The 16,988-nt window shown below is 30.5% G+C and overlaps 1 protein-coding gene across 1 annotated transcript; it reads left to right on the top strand.

Annotated features, from left to right (window-relative positions):
• The first annotated feature begins 496 nt into the window (after positions 1-496).
• LOC107481935 (lysine-specific demethylase JMJ26) lies at positions 497-6,111 on the top strand. The gene is given in 12 exon segments (XM_016102294.3): positions 497-805; positions 1,605-2,155; positions 2,272-2,384; positions 2,478-2,577; positions 2,721-2,853; positions 2,931-2,985; positions 3,068-3,764; positions 4,231-4,560; positions 4,883-5,299; positions 5,393-5,465; positions 5,539-5,711; positions 5,829-6,111. Coding segments are annotated over 11 exon segments (2,709 nt in total). The 5' UTR covers positions 497-805; positions 1,605-1,609; the 3' UTR covers positions 5,901-6,111.
• Positions 6,112-16,988: the final 10,877 nt, after the last annotated feature.

The following is a 16,988-nucleotide window of genomic DNA, read 5'->3' as shown; positions in this document are numbered from 1 at the left end:
GACTTTTTAATATTTTGTGTTTCTTACATATTTGTTTTGTCAAACACAAAATATATATATACATGTATGTTGTGTTTATATCTTTTTGATACATATTTCAGTGTTTATAACTATGTCTAAAATATAACAAAACACCATCTGAAAGAGATACAACAAAAAGTTAGAAGTTGAAGATTGAAAATTGAAAATGATTCATCGTAAAACTAATTTTAAAATTTAATATATTTTTAAACAGAATCGACTAAAATTTAATTATTAGATATTTTTATTGAATATAATTCATCTTTTATCTTTTATATAAAAAAATTCATTTAATTCTTCATCAATTTTTTCGGCACCTAATCTTTCAGGATCCAAAATAGCTATTTTTACTTTATTCATTCTTCAGATTTTCTTTTGCATCTCGCGGTAAAAATCTGTCTGGTTGGGATTGTTGCCAAAACAAAAAGCCCTAATCTGAGTGTGAGCGAGTGTGAGTGAACGAATGTTTGCATTGGTTTACCTGTACGGCATTATAAGGGGGATCACATCGTTATCGTAAAAAAAAAAAAAAAACAAACACTTTCTGCACTTGTTCTTTTTTTCAGCCAAGCGGTGGATGACTTCCCCTTAAATCTCTCTCTCTCTATCTCTCTGCAATCAATCAATCAAATCAATTATTATTATTGATTGAATAATTAATATTTCAATCCGTATCTCTCTCTTTACTCATCATATCAAACGCCATTAATACTGCTCTGTTCTATTCTACAATCTCGAACGATTTCATCGGCTCTACCGCTCTTTACATGCTTTTCTTGATTAGGTACCTTACCTTCCTTTCTCAATTTGTTTTCTTTTGTTTTTTTTATCGTTTTGTTTTATTTATTTTTCGTTTTACCGGCGGCGTGAATCATTCAAGACGCATGCAAAAACTCTTTTGGGGACGTTGTTGATTTCGAGTTCGATGGTTTCTTTGTTGCATAATTACTGATCACTAAAGCAATGCAATTCGAAATTCTAATTTTTTCTCTCTCTGTTTTGTTTATGTTTTATGGGCAAAGTCGCGTTCTTGGTTGAAAGGATTTTATTGGGTTGACTTCACTCTCTAGTCAACTCAGTTGTATCTCTTTGCCTGAAGGAACTGTATATTGAAATTCATCAATTGTTCTTGTACCTGTTAATTTCTTGATGAATTTAACAATAGGATGGATTTACCGTATTTAATAAACATGAACAAAAAAAAAGAAAAAAGAGGAGTCCTTTTCCCCCAAAATAATTTGGATACATAAATCATAATTAACCTCTTGATGGTAATTAATTAGTCTTTTATACCAGCACATTTGCTAATTTTCTATACATTGTTATGCATTTAGCCACTGAAACGTAGTTGTAATTGTTCACATTGTTCCCCCCAAAAAAGTTGTGTTCATGAATAATGATTGAGGTTCTGATGGTAAGTAATTGGTCTGCTATACCAACATATTGTTAATTTGCTATGCATTGTTATGCCTGTTCACATGATGTGAATACACCCCATTAACGTGGGTGAATGAGTGATAATCTAGGGTAGAACAGTTGAATAGTTGTAATTATCTGAGATTGATTTTTGGTCTATTCTGCAGCAAGAATGGAGGTAGCTGTTCCTAGACAACAACAGTCAAATCAACAGACTGAGGATAATCTGCAGTACTCAAGATACTCAAGAACTTTCCGGAATTCAAAGAGAAAGGCCGAGGAGAATATTGTTAACGGGAGTGATGAGGAGCCAGAGCCAGAAGAGGGAGAAAAAACTATGGGAACTCTGGAGAGGGGTTCTTTGGTAGGAATGGAGGTTCCATTTGTGAAAAAAGAACAATCAAATAAGCTTATTGGCAAAAGTCCACACAAAACCTCAAAATGTTCTAGAACTTCTGGTGTTTTGAAGAAAAGAAAGGTTCAAGAAAATCACAAGCATGATTTTACGGAACCAAAGTCAGAAGGGAAAAAAGACCTGTTCAGTTCAAACAGGACTACCAGGAAGGTAGATGAACCAAAGAAATTCAACACCTCAAATAAGAATGACCAATATGAAGATGGTCTCTTGATTGACGATTTGGATGATGATGATGAAATGCTTTTCCTTCTAAAGACAAAGTACACAAGAAGGGCTAGAAGAATGGATGATAATACTACGGTAGCTATCATTTATAATAAATTTCCAATGCTGGGAAACTTGATCTTTTAGGACCATATACTCAGGGCTAATAATTATATCATACTTCAAGGGTACCTAACTAATTTTGTTTTCAGGTTGTTGAACAGAATCCCCGGAAATGTCATCAATGCTTGAAGAAGGAGAGAACAACTTTTGTGCCTTGTTCTAAATGTATGAAAATGTACTGTCTGCGGTGCATCAACCAGTGGTACGGCAGCTTATGTTTAACTATGCAATTTAAACCATGCAGTTTGTGACATACCCTTACAATATTGGTGTGGTTTTCATTTTTTAATGCAAGGTACCCTGACATGTCAGTAGAAGAAATTGCTGAAAGTTGCCCATGTTGCCGCAATAATTGCAATTGCAATGTTTGTTTGTGTTCAAGAGGAACAATTAAGGTTCAGATTACTACGATCTAATATCCTGTGAATTATATTAATTCTGAAATCAAATTCTATAATGGGAAAAAATGCCTCAAATCACGAGTATATATTAACCCTTTTTCATCTTTTCTTTTCTGTTTTTGAATATTCACTTTCAGACATCTACCAAGGACATAACTGATACCGAAAGGGTTCAGCATCTACATTATATGATTAGCTTACTTGTTCCTTTTCTGAAACAAATTTGTCATGAACAGAGTCAAGAGGAAGGGATTGAAGCTAAAATACAAGGTATTAATCTTCTTCTTTTGGTTTTTGGTCATTACATTGAAGAATTCTCAACAATAAAACATCTTTCATGAACTCAGGGTGTGATATTGAGATACCGCAGAGTCTTTGTGGCGATAATGAACGTGTCTATTGGTAAGTTTCCTTCAGATTATACTAGCACGGCTTCTTTCCATGTTCTATAAGATCTTTAATTCATTCTTGGGTTGTGGAACAGTGATCATTGTGCCACTTCAATTGTTGACCTTCATCGAAACTGCCCCAATTGTTCCTTTGAACTTTGCCTAAGTTGTTGCCAAGAAATTCGCAATCAAAGCATTACATCACGGGCTGAGATGAAGTTCCAGTATGTGAATAGAGGTTATGATTACATGCATGGTGGTGATCCTCTTCTAGTATCCCCTGTTCTAGAGGCCCCAAATGGTCATATTCAGCTATCTTCATTGTGGAATGCGGATAGTGATGGAAGGATCCCTTGTGCACCGAAGGAGGTTGGAGGTTGTGGTAGTTCTATATTAGAGCTGAGGTGTATCCTACCTCGTGGATGGCTATCTAAATTGGAAGCTAAAGCGCATGAGATACTGAGGTTTTGTGAAATGGAACAAAAAATAGTTCAACAGAAAGCAGCAGCATCAAGTTATAACTTAATGAGAAGGGCAGCATTCCGAGAAGGAACAAATGATAATAACATATACTGTCCAGAGTCCGGAGACATTTCAAAAGAAAGCTTCTTGTTATTTCAAAAGCACTGGTCTAATGGTGAACCAGTTATAGTTCGTGATGTTCTAACACAGGGAACTGGTCTGAGCTGGGAGCCAATGGTCATGTGGCGAGTATTATGTGAAAGTTCAGCTTCAGACATCAGCTCAAAAATGTCAGAAGTGAAGGCCATGGATTGCCTAGCTGGTTGTGAGGTTTGGTTCTTCTATTTCCTTTGTTAGTTTTCACTTTTATTTTGACTATTTTGTACCTAAATTTATACAGTGTAGTCCTTTACTCTCTAAAATTTCCTTGTCTTTCATAGATTGAGTGCGATATTCCTATCTTTTGAGGATTACATACAAATTCTTTTAGCACCTACATTTTCTCTCGATATTTTTTTTTTTGAAAAATAAAAAAACAATAATCTAAATTTGAAATTTGTATGTTTAAGGCTTGTGTACTGAATATGGTATTCTAATGAACAATGATTTGTATTATAATCATAGTTTATATTCAATGCCAATATCCTTATTCTTTAGAACATGGTTGCTTACTTCAACTGCCATCTTATTATTCTATTGTTCTATCTTATTAAATCTTAGGTATAGGAGTTTTACTCTGTTTTTCCTGCAGCATACCATCACTCTGACCGGTATTCACACTCATGAACCTTTGTAGGTAGAAATTAATACTCATAAGTTCTTTAAAGGTTATACTGGGGGAAGAACATATAGAAATCTGTGGCCAGAGATGCTCAAGCTAAAAGATTGGCCCCCATCGGATAAATTTGAAGATCTTCTGCCCCGCCATTGTGATGAGTTTATACGATGCTTGCCATTTCAGGAGTATAGTGACCCTCGTAATGGAATTGTCAATCTTGCTGTAAAATTGCCAGCCCATGTCCTAAAACCTGATATGGGTCCGAAAACATATATAGCTTATGGAATTAAAGAAGAACTTGGTAGAGGAGACTCTGTAACAAAGCTTCACTGTGATATGTCAGATGCGGTACGCTAAACTGTAATTTTGTTGTTGGAATAGGATCCTCCTCATTGAATGATAGTCCCGCAATATATTCATTCGATTTTCTATCTTTCCTTTAATTTTAGGAACTATAGCTTTGCATATTAATTTAGCTAGTCCAAAATGATATATTATATCTAGAGCTTTTTCTGTGTTAATTTGCATAAGTATACTGTACACAAATATGAATGAACAATTTGATCTTGAGAGGTTGAGAAGTGGAACTTTGTTTGGAAACTTCTTCGTGTGTCAAATATCAAGCTGAAGCATATTGACTTCTGATTTTCTTATTGCTTAATTGTCACAGGTGAATATTTTGACACATACAGCTGAGGTAACACTGAGTGGTGAACAGTACTCTGTTATTTCAAAGCTGAAAGAAGCACATGCAGCACAAGATGAGGAAGAACACTGGTCGGAAGAGAGGGATTCTGAGTGCCCAAGTGTTCAACCTTGCAAAGATGACAGAAAACAGATAGAAGATAAAGCAGCAGTAAGCCCCCAAGATATCAAGAAGTGCCCTATTGAAATGAATGGGACAGTCTTTTCACTTGAGAAGTCTAAGGAGGCCGATTCCCCTGCCATCTCTAATGAAGATGAAACCGGAGAAACAGGTGGTGCTCTATGGGATATCTTTCGTAGAGAGGATGTTGAAAAGTTAGAAACATATCTAAGGAAACATTCAAAAGAATTTAGACACACTTATTGCTGTCCAGTTGAACAGGTAGTGTTGTAATAACAAATTACATTTCTGCTCGTTACATTTCTGCTTGTCCTTTGCATGCTTGTTTCTCTAATTAAATTCTTTGGTGGTTAGGTTGTCCATCCTATTCACGACCAATGTTTTTATCTGAATATGGAGCACAAAAGGAAGTTGAAGGAGGAGTTTGGTTAGTACATAGAATTTCACTTCGCTTGCTCAGTGCTTGTAATTTGTTAACTTGCATGAATAGCAACTTTCAGGTATAGAGCCATGGAATCTGTTGTTCTAATATCTATGTTCGAAAACCTTGCAGTCATGTACAAAAGTTGCTGTAGACTTTGTGTCGCCGGAAAATATCCATGAGTGTCTGCGTTTAACTAATGAGTTCCGTAAGCTTCCGAAGAACCACAAAGCTCGTGAAGATAAGCTTGAGGTGATTTGTTTCTTGAATATAGTTTCTTTTGCCATTTTTTTATCATGATGTTAGCTTCAAAACTATGTTATGTAAGAGATGTGCAATATTTTTCTTCTTTTTATGGTGATGGAACAGATAAAGAAGATGATAGTGTATGCAATTGATCAAGCGCTGAAAGACCTGAAAGCTTTGGTCATGTGTTCTTGACTTGACTTGAAGAAAGTTGCTGCATTTTACTGTGGTCATGGCTGATTTTTCAGGTTGATGTCAATGTAGAGAAGTATGTAGAGGGTTGGTGGCACTCACAATAGGGTGATTCGAATTGTTATTGTTGTCACATTTTGGGGAACAATTTAAATTAGTTTTGCTTTCAAACTCCGCAAAGGAACTTAAAAAGTAATGAATTTATGGTTAAATACCTTGTCCTTTCTTTTTTTTTCTTTTTATGTTATTTTATTTCTATTCGCTTGTAAAATACAGAGAATACTAGATTTTAACCCATGCGATATATGATAAGTTGTTAAACATTATTATAAATTTATAAATGTTATAAAATTAAGCATAATGTGTACTATTGAGCATTGCAATTTTGTACTGTGGAGAGGTGTTTTCCCATTTATACCACATGTTCAATGCATGGTAAAGATTAAGAATTTAGAAGAGTACGCGGGAAAATATTTGGGATAGATAAAAGTATACCTAAAGATCTGTAAATATCAGTCACCAAAAAAAGATCTGTAAATATCAAAAATTATTTTGGATAGACAAAAGTGTCATGTTGTTAGTAAGGATTTGATATTTACAAATCTTTGGTGTGTATTTTTTTCTATTAAAAATAGTTTTTGAAATGTATTTTGATATATATGAATTTTGTTGTGCGTTTATTTCGATTCAAACTTTTATATATATTTTTATCTATTTATTCAATTTTGAATTTTGAATATAAATTAATTTATATAATGATTATATGTAAATTTTGTAGTTAATGAAAATACTTTAAACGAACTAATGAGTTATAGTTTAAATGATAGATAGTCTCTCCATCCTTAGTTAAAGATTTCGGATTCGAATCTCATTCCTAATTTAAAAAAAAAATACACTTTAAACGATAAATGATATACTGCTTAGTTAGAACCTATGAATTATATCTTCCTTTTTTTTTGGGTACATATACTTTTCTATCCTTAGTGTTTGGAATTGGTTTCATTTTTGCTTTAAATATTTTTCATTTTACACCTAATATTTAAATACGAATAAAATAATTCTAAAGAGATATTTATAAATGTTACTTCACATGTTTTAACAAAATAATCAACTAGTAGAATAATCAAATCTGACATAGGATAATCAAACCTATTATGACAGAATAATTGATTTTTTAGAGTAGCATGATTAAACTTTTTCAAATATATATATGACGACTGATTTTTATGTTTATGTGGCATGATTATATTATTTTAATATTTTGATATTTTTTTTCTTAAGTCATCTCATACTAAATCTTGACTCAAATCTCGTAAGATCTAAGAACCTTACGTATTTGTATAACAAGCCTTCTCACATTAATTTTTTTTATTATTACTAGATTAAGGTACCATGAGTATAAAGCTTTGTCTATGAGATAAACATACAGAAATGTAAATGAATCCTTCCAATTATTAAAAAAATTAGAGAATAAAGTGTGATCTTTATCCCATTTTTTTCAAAATCTTAATTTAAACCATTGTTTTACTCTTCAAAATAACACCAAATACCCTCAAAACAATCCTATATCCATCTCATCTCTTCCATAACATTCTTATGTTCAATTTTCTCATTTCCAACTCAACAATCAATAATCAACAACAATACAAACTCATCAATATATTATTATTACCATTCATAATCATTATCAATACTCATAAACCCAATACTCATAAACCCAGCACTTTCACATATACTCTACCAAATCAACAAATTCATCAACAATTTTCAATCAAATACAATCATTATTTAATCAATGTCATGATCATCACTTATTATCATCATCAATCTCTACCATCATCAATAATCATTCACCAACCCGTATCAACAACATTAATTACCATATTTTCATAACAAACTCAACATTTTCACGAATAGTACTAATCCTTAACAATTTCATCTAATTCAATTTAACCTACGGTCACATAGCCTAAATTTTCACGCAACATTATATATTATCTACAAGAAACCAAAACCATATCTTAGCCGATTCCTCCTTAAACTTGGAATGCCACAAATATCACTGTTACACCAACGCCCAAGGCACCACCAAAGTCCTAAAATCAAGCTTTTAACATCACCAATTTGGTTCCAACACATATAATCCAATATAATACCAAATAATATTACTCAAAATCAACTTAAAGTTCATAGTTATTAAGGATTCACAAGAGTTAGAGATTTTTCACCTTACCAATTGAAATTTGGGACAAGACTCGACAAGTCCATAAAGCTAGTTTGATTCTAATCACCGAAATTCAACAAAATTTCAACACAATAGCTCAAGATTTTTGAAAATGAAAGGGTGAGAAGATGGAAAAGAAACTGAGGCTTACCTTCCAAATTGTTCAATGGGTTTTATAGAGCTTGATGCGGTGATCGCGTGGCTGCAAAAGTGCAACGATCCGAGATCCGGATTGAAAGTTATAGTAGAATGAAAATTGAAGTGAGGGTTTAGAGTTCTTCCTTGCTCCCCTCTTTTAGTTCCCCAGCATGATTCATTTGTGAAAAGGGAAAGGAGGAGTTGAAGCATTAAATATGAGTTGGGTTGGGCATTGGGTCCAATATGAATTCAGTTTAACCATTTAGTCTGTTTGGTCTAATTTTAGGCTAAAATAGAGTGAACTACCAGACCGACTCCTGTCCATTTCTCAAAATGATAACGCGACCCCTTACCATAAAAACAACCCACTTCGGTCCATGTCATTTACTTCCGTGACCCAACGCGGTCCCTGTGGGTGTTTTTCCGTCAACCTTGAACGGAAAATGCTGACATGTCAGGTTCAAAAATAGACAGGGACCTAATTGTCTCTAAATTTAAATTGGTTAGGGGTTTATTTGTCCTTATTCTTTAAATAATTGGTAGTTCACTCGGCCAAAATATTTGAAATTAGTGTTAAAATTTATATTTTAATTATTTATACCTTATTAAATTATAAAATTTAATTTTTTAATTCTTTTAAATAATAATTTATTTATTGACTAATTATTTATTAATTTCGCAAGTTTTACAAATGATAAGAAGAGACTAATGGAGTGTGGTTCCAATGGGAGTCAAAATAGACCAAAGTCACAAGGAATGAAGCAATTCAAATGCTACAATGGTGATATGAGAGGGAACTTTGAGAAAGATTGTCGAAATACGAAGAGTATAGAGAGGATTTCAGAAGAATCAAGTTCTCAAAGATGTGTTGTGAGTACCTCTTAATAATGGAGAAATTCTATATGGAGAAATAGCAATTAGTTCTGAAGGTGGCAAAAGTTTACTAATGTCTAGATTGTAGATTTAGGAGAACATTGCACATGACTTTGTATCGTGATTAGTTTTGTACTTATGAACCTGTCTTGAAAGGATTTGTGTTCATGAAAAATGATCATGCCTTTTTGGAGTGGATACTGTTATAATAAAAATGTTTGATATTTTTATTCGCTCACTTCAAGGGGAAAGACACATGAAAGGTTTAATGTTGTCGATTGAGCAATTGGATGAACTTTGTTTCAAGATTCATATTGAAGGTGGAATTTTGAAAGTTGTAAAAGGTGCTCTTGTATTAATAAAAGCAAAAAAAATTGTAATGAATCTATACATGAGAGATACTTTGCAAGAGGTAGACGCATTAGTTACTTCAGCAAACTAAGAAAAAATGGCACTACAAACTAGACCACATATTAGAAAAAGACTTGAAGATTCTTGTGGAATGTAATCTCATTCCCTGACTCAAATCAGTAAACTTATCATTTTCGTGAGTACTGTGTTACAAGCAAGCAACATAGATTAACATTTGGTAGATTAATTACTAAGAGCAAGTACATATTGAAATTAATTCCTTTGGATGAATAGGACTCCATAAAAAGAGCATGAGCTATATTGCAAATTGCAAGTTTCACCACAAAAAAATTGGTTATTACGGAATTTTTTCAGTAATTACAGCCGTTTTAACCGCTATTATACCCAAGAACGATATTTTTTTAAAACATCGTAATTTGAAGCGTGGTTATGAAAATTATAATGGTTTTTATAATATCCATGGTTAAAACAACAATTTTTTTAAATGTTTAAAATGGCGGTGAAAACTACTCTGTGCATGCGTACGATAGTGTGCATGGGCACACAAACCAGAATTTCTGGTTTTCTGCAACATCACAGAGTTCAGTTTTTTATACCTAATTTTTGACATTCATAACTTTTTCTACAAAACTCCAATTTTCTCATCTTTACACCGTTTTAAAGCTCTCACAATCATCTTCAATTTGAAACAAAGTTCTTTCAATTACAAACTATGAGGACCAAGTTATGACCCGTAGAAATTGGTTAATATTCTATTTTTACCAAATTTTGCCAAACCCTCCCTCGAACCTTTAAAACTCACAATCCAAAACAGAACCAATCACACCCAACTCAATACCAAAATACCAAGATCAATACCAATACTCCTTCACATCATCACATGCTCTTAAATCAATTCACAATTATTCCAACACCTAAATTCTTCAATTCCTTCTAACATTACACTCATAACTCTACTAATTTCAACAATTACCATCAACATTACTAATATCAATAATATTATATTTGCATAATACCACAATTAATCAAACTCCACATTATCAGAAAAATTTAGGAGTACTTTTAAAAATTTAGGAGTACTTTTAAAAAGTTTGTTAAATTTTAAGAATAAAAAATACTTTATCCTATTTTTTATATATATTTTTAATTTTAATTTTTTATTTTAATGATGTCACTGGCTGGTTTTATCTTTTGAAATTAAGATGTTAGATTTTAATTTAATTTTATCAGAGAATCTCATTTTCTTGAGAGACTACTCTGACGAAAGGTTTTTATAATGTCCGATAATAATAACAATAAATAAGGGTCTTGTTATCATTTTTTAAAGATAAGGTTGAATATTTAATTTACTAAAAGAAAAACTTGCGAGAATTTGAGTCTATATATCAAAGTTTCAATCTCCAAACAAATTAAACGGCAGTGATCGTTGATGTGCAAAAATTGAAACTTATGGATACTAATAAATGTATTATATCGCACGAATAATATTATAATAAATAAATATAGTTTTTTACGAGAATTAACGGATTGAATAATTAAAGGACAGATTAAATATTTAATTAGATTAATAAAATTTAATCGAAGAGAGCCAAAGAGTATTTTGTTGAGAGTTTTAAAAATCTTGAATGTTAAATACTTGAATGTTACACATAGTAAGCTTGAATGATAAATTGAGAGAAGACACTAATGATGAGAGCAAAAATTTTGGAGATGTTTATACTCTTAAAAAAATCAATTTTATTTATTTATTTTAAAGTTTGTAAAATTTTTTTACGACAAAATCTTTAGTAACTAATTACCAATTTCTTGGGTCCTCAGTTTCTGGAGCATTAATTAGTTGTCAATTAATTAATCAAGAGATTAGACACAAAAATTGATTTTTAAATTCAACTTACTGTATGTTTCTGTACCTGTACGAGATATTAAATAAAATTATATAAAAAATAAAATAAAAATTATATATAATAATAATTATTATAAATATTTTGTAAAGTTATAATTAATTTTTGTCTTAATCAAATTGAGTTTGTTAAGTGAACATCTCACTTGTCCGCTTAAACAACTATTAGGAGTTAGAATCTTATTTTGTGTGTGTAGTAATCCATTGACTAATGGTAAATCCTTAATAAATAGAGCATCAATACATGATTAGACTTAACAGGAGTACCCGAATATGCAGGTACCCAACCCGTCCATACTCGGTTAGAGAGTAATAACTTGACTCGAGTCGGGACAGATTTTGCTCAGGATAGGGCATTGTTAGGTTTAGGGTATACCCGCCCCGAATATTTACATATAAACACTTTTTAGGAGTTAGAATTTACCTCACATAACAGATTTAGTGATTTATAGTTTCAATCTATACTCTATATCCATGCAAGAGAAACCCATTCATCCTCATCCAGAGTCTTCTTCTCAACTTCTTCACAAAAAACCTCATAGCTCCTGTCATCGTCGTTGCTGAGCCGATCGCCGCTTACCCCTTCACAGCTCACATCTCTATCGCTGCTTATTCCGTTACCGTCACTGTTGAGTTCGTCGCCATCTTTTTCCTATCGAGTCCCTTTTCTCTAAGTAAATTTCTCTCTCTCTCTCTCTCTCTCTCTCTCTCATCATGAGTCTATTAATTTCTTCTCTTCTTCTTCCACAGACTCATCACTTAGTCGCCATTGCTATGAGCTCGGACGTTGCCGTTGCCGTTTCTTTTGAGTTTGTCACTAAATGAAATAGAATTTTTATTCAAGTTAGACCAGTTTGAAATAGGCATGCATGAGATCATTTTCGCATGTAATTTTTTAATTTTCTCATCCAAATTTGATTTATGCGGTTGAGTATTTTAGTATGGCGATCACCATAGTTTCGTTGCGACACTAATGTGATCAAAGTTGCGGTAATTTCATAACTAATATATGAGACATACTAGATTATTAAAGTAATCAGGAAAATAACATTCAGATGTGCGCATAAAATTTATAAGATGTGATTATCTCAGGAAAATATATATGTATAGCTCAAATGGAAGATTGTTAGAAAATTATTATTTCTTAATATATTTATGACCAATACATATATTAATTATAACACAAATTAAGTGATTTCACATTAAATAACGTATATAACAGTGATATTATTATTGTCATAAATGTTGAATTAAATAAGTCATTGTTATTTTTGATTTGGATAGATGAGATTAAAATCATAGATACTATTTTATTTGAGTTTTAGGGTTTAATGAGTGTCACACTCAAATATAAATAACGACTTCAGAATTTTAATCTACAACACATGCATCAAACTCACTTCCGTAATTCTTTTTCCATAGTGGAGTTGTGATTCAGCCCTATCAGGAATACAGAAGGTTTTTGTTGACAAAGATCAAAGAACCACAAGAGTCAAGCTCTCTGATCTCAATCATGCTCTCGAATGAAATGATGCTTCCGCGCTCTCACTTATATTTCTTAATGATTTAACATGGATGATCTTGAGGTTGAGAAATCTAATTTTAGATAAAATAGAATTTTTATTCAATCAAATGATGATAAATAATTTTAATGAATTAAATTATATTAATGTGATCATTGGATGATAAAGAATGCTAGAAAAATAAATAAATAATATTTTAAGAGTATAAAAATATTAAATTGTCATTTTAATTTACTTTTTTAATCAACGATAATAAATATCTTGAATTAATTAAATTTTTACAAAAAATTATATGCCTAAAATTATTTCATTTCTTCTTTTGAACATGTAATGGTTTAATGAGTAGTTGATTATTCAGAATTGAATATAATATTTTTAAATTTATATTTTCAATAAAAAGATGTACTTAGTTCTCTCCATCCTAAATAATTCTATATCCACTATTACTTATTCATCTAAATAATTCTAATATTGATAGTATATTGTTTTTAGATGCAAACAATTTAAAATATTTTTATTGTATTTCAAAAATTAATATTCATATTTAACTTAAGATTTCAATAAATATGATAAAAAATATTACATTTTTTAGTTAATAAAAATAAAATATCTATAAATATATTTTTGTGCTTTAGTTTTAGATTTTTTAAAAACATTTGGCATATTATTGGAATCAAATCATATTTCTATAACATATATAAGAATGTATATTACACATAAATAAAAAATGTTAGGTGTAATAAGAACAAATACATAAATTAAGATAAAATTTAGAAAAATAAGAACTAATAAATATTGAAAGAAAGAAATATCAATAGAAGAGAAACAAAATTATTAGACGGAAGAGAAATAATTTAATAAGTTTTATGTGTATATAAAAGAGAAATAAAAAGAAAATATATAGTACTTTATTTAATTTAGCAAAATTTATAGAAATAAATAGATAGAATAAGAGAATAAAAAATAATAATAAAAAACTAAATATTTGAATTAATATCAAAAATAAAAAATAATAAAATAATAATAATAATCCATCATAATCTTAATCTTTTAATATAATTAATTAATAACAATATAATTAATTTACCATAATCTTAATCTAATATTTTAATATAATTAATTTTAATTAAGTAATCAAATAAATTGAATATAAATATGTCTAATCTAATTGTATAAAAAAAATAGATTTTAACAATTAGACATATATATATTGAGAATAAAACGCCACTTTAAAATGTGATTATTATTATTAATGACTTATAAATATTAAAACTATATTAATGCATTAATTAAAATACATTATTAGAATAAAAAGCCACAAGAATTAAAATAACTTAAATTTATTAACTTTAATTAATTAAATTAGCATAAAATAAAAAAAGAATGATTAATCAGATTAAATAAATTAAAAAATATTACTGAACAAAGCAATGTTATAATAATTATATTATTAATTGAAAAAAATCAATTAATTCAATTCAAATTTTTATTTAAAATAGACAATTAAAGATCACAAATGAATAAAAATGAATAGGATGTAATAAAGAATAATTTTAGTGGTATAAATAATTAAATTAAATTATATACAATTTTTATTTTTTATCTTATTATAATTTAAGTTAAAACTAATGGTAAAAAAACTAATTTAAAATAGTCCAATTTGTATTTTATAACATAATTAAATCACAGTTCATAATTTTTTATTTTGTGATTAATCAACATTTTTAAAATTTTTTTATTAAGTCTTCTGTATTTTATGATTGATAAATTTTTTATATAAAACACAAATTTGTGATAAATTATTACAATCATAAATAATTAAGAAAACTAAAAAAAAGTTATAAAAAAACAGTAAGATCAATTATAACCATACAAAATAAAATACATAGGAGAAAAATAAACTATTATATAATAAAATTAACATGAGTATATTTTATCATTAAATAAAAAACTTTGCTAGAGAACCAACTCAATATCTGCCAATTACCAGCCAACTCAAATGGGCTTAGTAACAAAAAACCCAAATAATTAAAGAAACACCCAAAAAACTCAATAGTTATCCTAACATCATCTTTCACCTTTCAAGTTTACATTAAGAAATTCACAGCACAATCTTTCCTCTACCTCCTTCACTTGCCAGCCATTCATGAGCTCCATTCCGTTCAACGTTGCTGCCGCCACGTCGATCGACCTTTGCGTCCTCGCCAACACCACGCCGACCAACCCGCCGCCTCCACCCAGTTCTAGGCGTCGTCTTTGTCGGCTCCTCCACGCACGTTCTGAGCGACGTTTGTGCCCACCGTTATTGCCGATCTTTCTCCTTGGGGTGCTACCCGCCGCTACCCTCCCATCGTGAGTCTCCTGTGTCTGTTTTTAATGCGTTTGAATATATCTGTTTCTTTTTTTAAACCCTATATTATAGATTGTATAGCTTTTCTTTAAAAGAAAATTTTGTTCTTTCCGATTCAAAAAGTTGATGATTTAGTTTGTTTTTTGTACTGTTGTTTGTTCTCTGAATTGGTAAATTCTGCACGCACGCTTTAGACAGGCTTTTTGTTTTGCAAGGGTGATTTGGGCGTTTAATTTTTCTAAATTGCTAAATGTTGTAATATTAATTAAATTTAGAGGTGTTCTGAATATGCGCATTTAAAATTGTAGCACGAATAGGGATTGCATGTAACTAAATATTGGATGTTGCTATCATTAGATAATGGATGGTTTTGTCTATAAAAATTAAAATTGTCTATAAAAATTAAAACTCTATCCCATTCAAATAGTGTATGTTACTTGTTTTTAATACTATTGTTCCTTAATTGAATTGGTGGATTTCAGTAAATTTTTTATGGTGACAATGTATGGTTATTATATATATTTCCATGGAATTGTATTGAAAGTTCTGCTTGTGTGAAGTCTAACCCGAAGATCTTTACAGATTACAAAATTACCTGATTTATGTTGTTGAAAAGCCTCGCCGTCGACTATTGCACGCCACCATCAAGACACACACACATGTGGATTTTGCTATGGAACTTATCTTTCTCTTTCTTTTTTCTTTCTTCGCCATCCATTGCAGAAAACATGGAGTTTTTAAGATCATACCACAAAAGAAAAAGGATACCTAGAAAATTCATGATAAGTGGATGTTACTTCTGTCAAACATCAGGATGTTTTTTTTTGCTTACTAAATGGATGTTACTTTATACATTTTTCGAGTTTTCTTGTGTTGTAGTTGTAGATGTCTGTATTTTGTTAAGAATTGTATGGCCTTTTCTTTTTAAATCCTACCCGGCATGTTTCTCCGTGAAGATACTTGGTTGTTTTTGTATAGATCTAAGTGGATGTTACTTCTGTTAAGCATCATGATATCCCTTTTTCATACTAAATGGATATTACTTTATACATTTTTCAAGTTTTCTTGTGTTGTAGATGTGGAAGACTGTATTTCTTTAAGAATTACATGACCTTTTTTAAATCTTACTCGGCATATTTCTCCATGTAGATATCTGATTGTTTTTACAAAGATCTAAGTGGATGTTACTTCTATCAAGCATCAGGATGTTCTTTTTTCATACTAAATAGATGTTACTTTATATATTTTTCAAATTTCCTTGTGTAGCAGTTATGGATGCCTCTAAACTCCTTCACCTCCTTCCCAAGCAATATGCCATGTTGGTTTCACTTTTGAAGCTATTACACTAAGAATGTAATATAATCAGTCTTGTTTTCCATCATAAAATTCTTTTTTATCAATCTTGTATTTTCAAGTTCTCATATACAAATGTCCAATAGTTTAAAATACACCATCCAAAATTACTTCTATAATCTATTTGTATTTGTTTCTTAAATGTCCAATAATTTTGAAGAAGAAAAATTTCTGTTTATGTACCTGTATTCATATAAGTAATAGCCATCATTATTTGCATGATAGCTTGGTAACTTACAAAGACAGTGAAAAAAGAAAAACTCTCTAAAATACTTTGACAACATAATGAAAAGATTAATTCTATACAAGGATACAAGCTTCATTTGATTTGCTTCTAGAATTTGAAATACCAACTTCC

This window comes from Arachis duranensis, chromosome 1 (assembly GCF_000817695.3).
Source record: "Arachis duranensis cultivar V14167 chromosome 1, aradu.V14167.gnm2.J7QH, whole genome shotgun sequence".
Taxonomy (NCBI): Eukaryota; Viridiplantae; Streptophyta; class Magnoliopsida; order Fabales; family Fabaceae; genus Arachis; species Arachis duranensis.
This window is presented reverse-complemented; position numbering and strand designations above follow the sequence as displayed.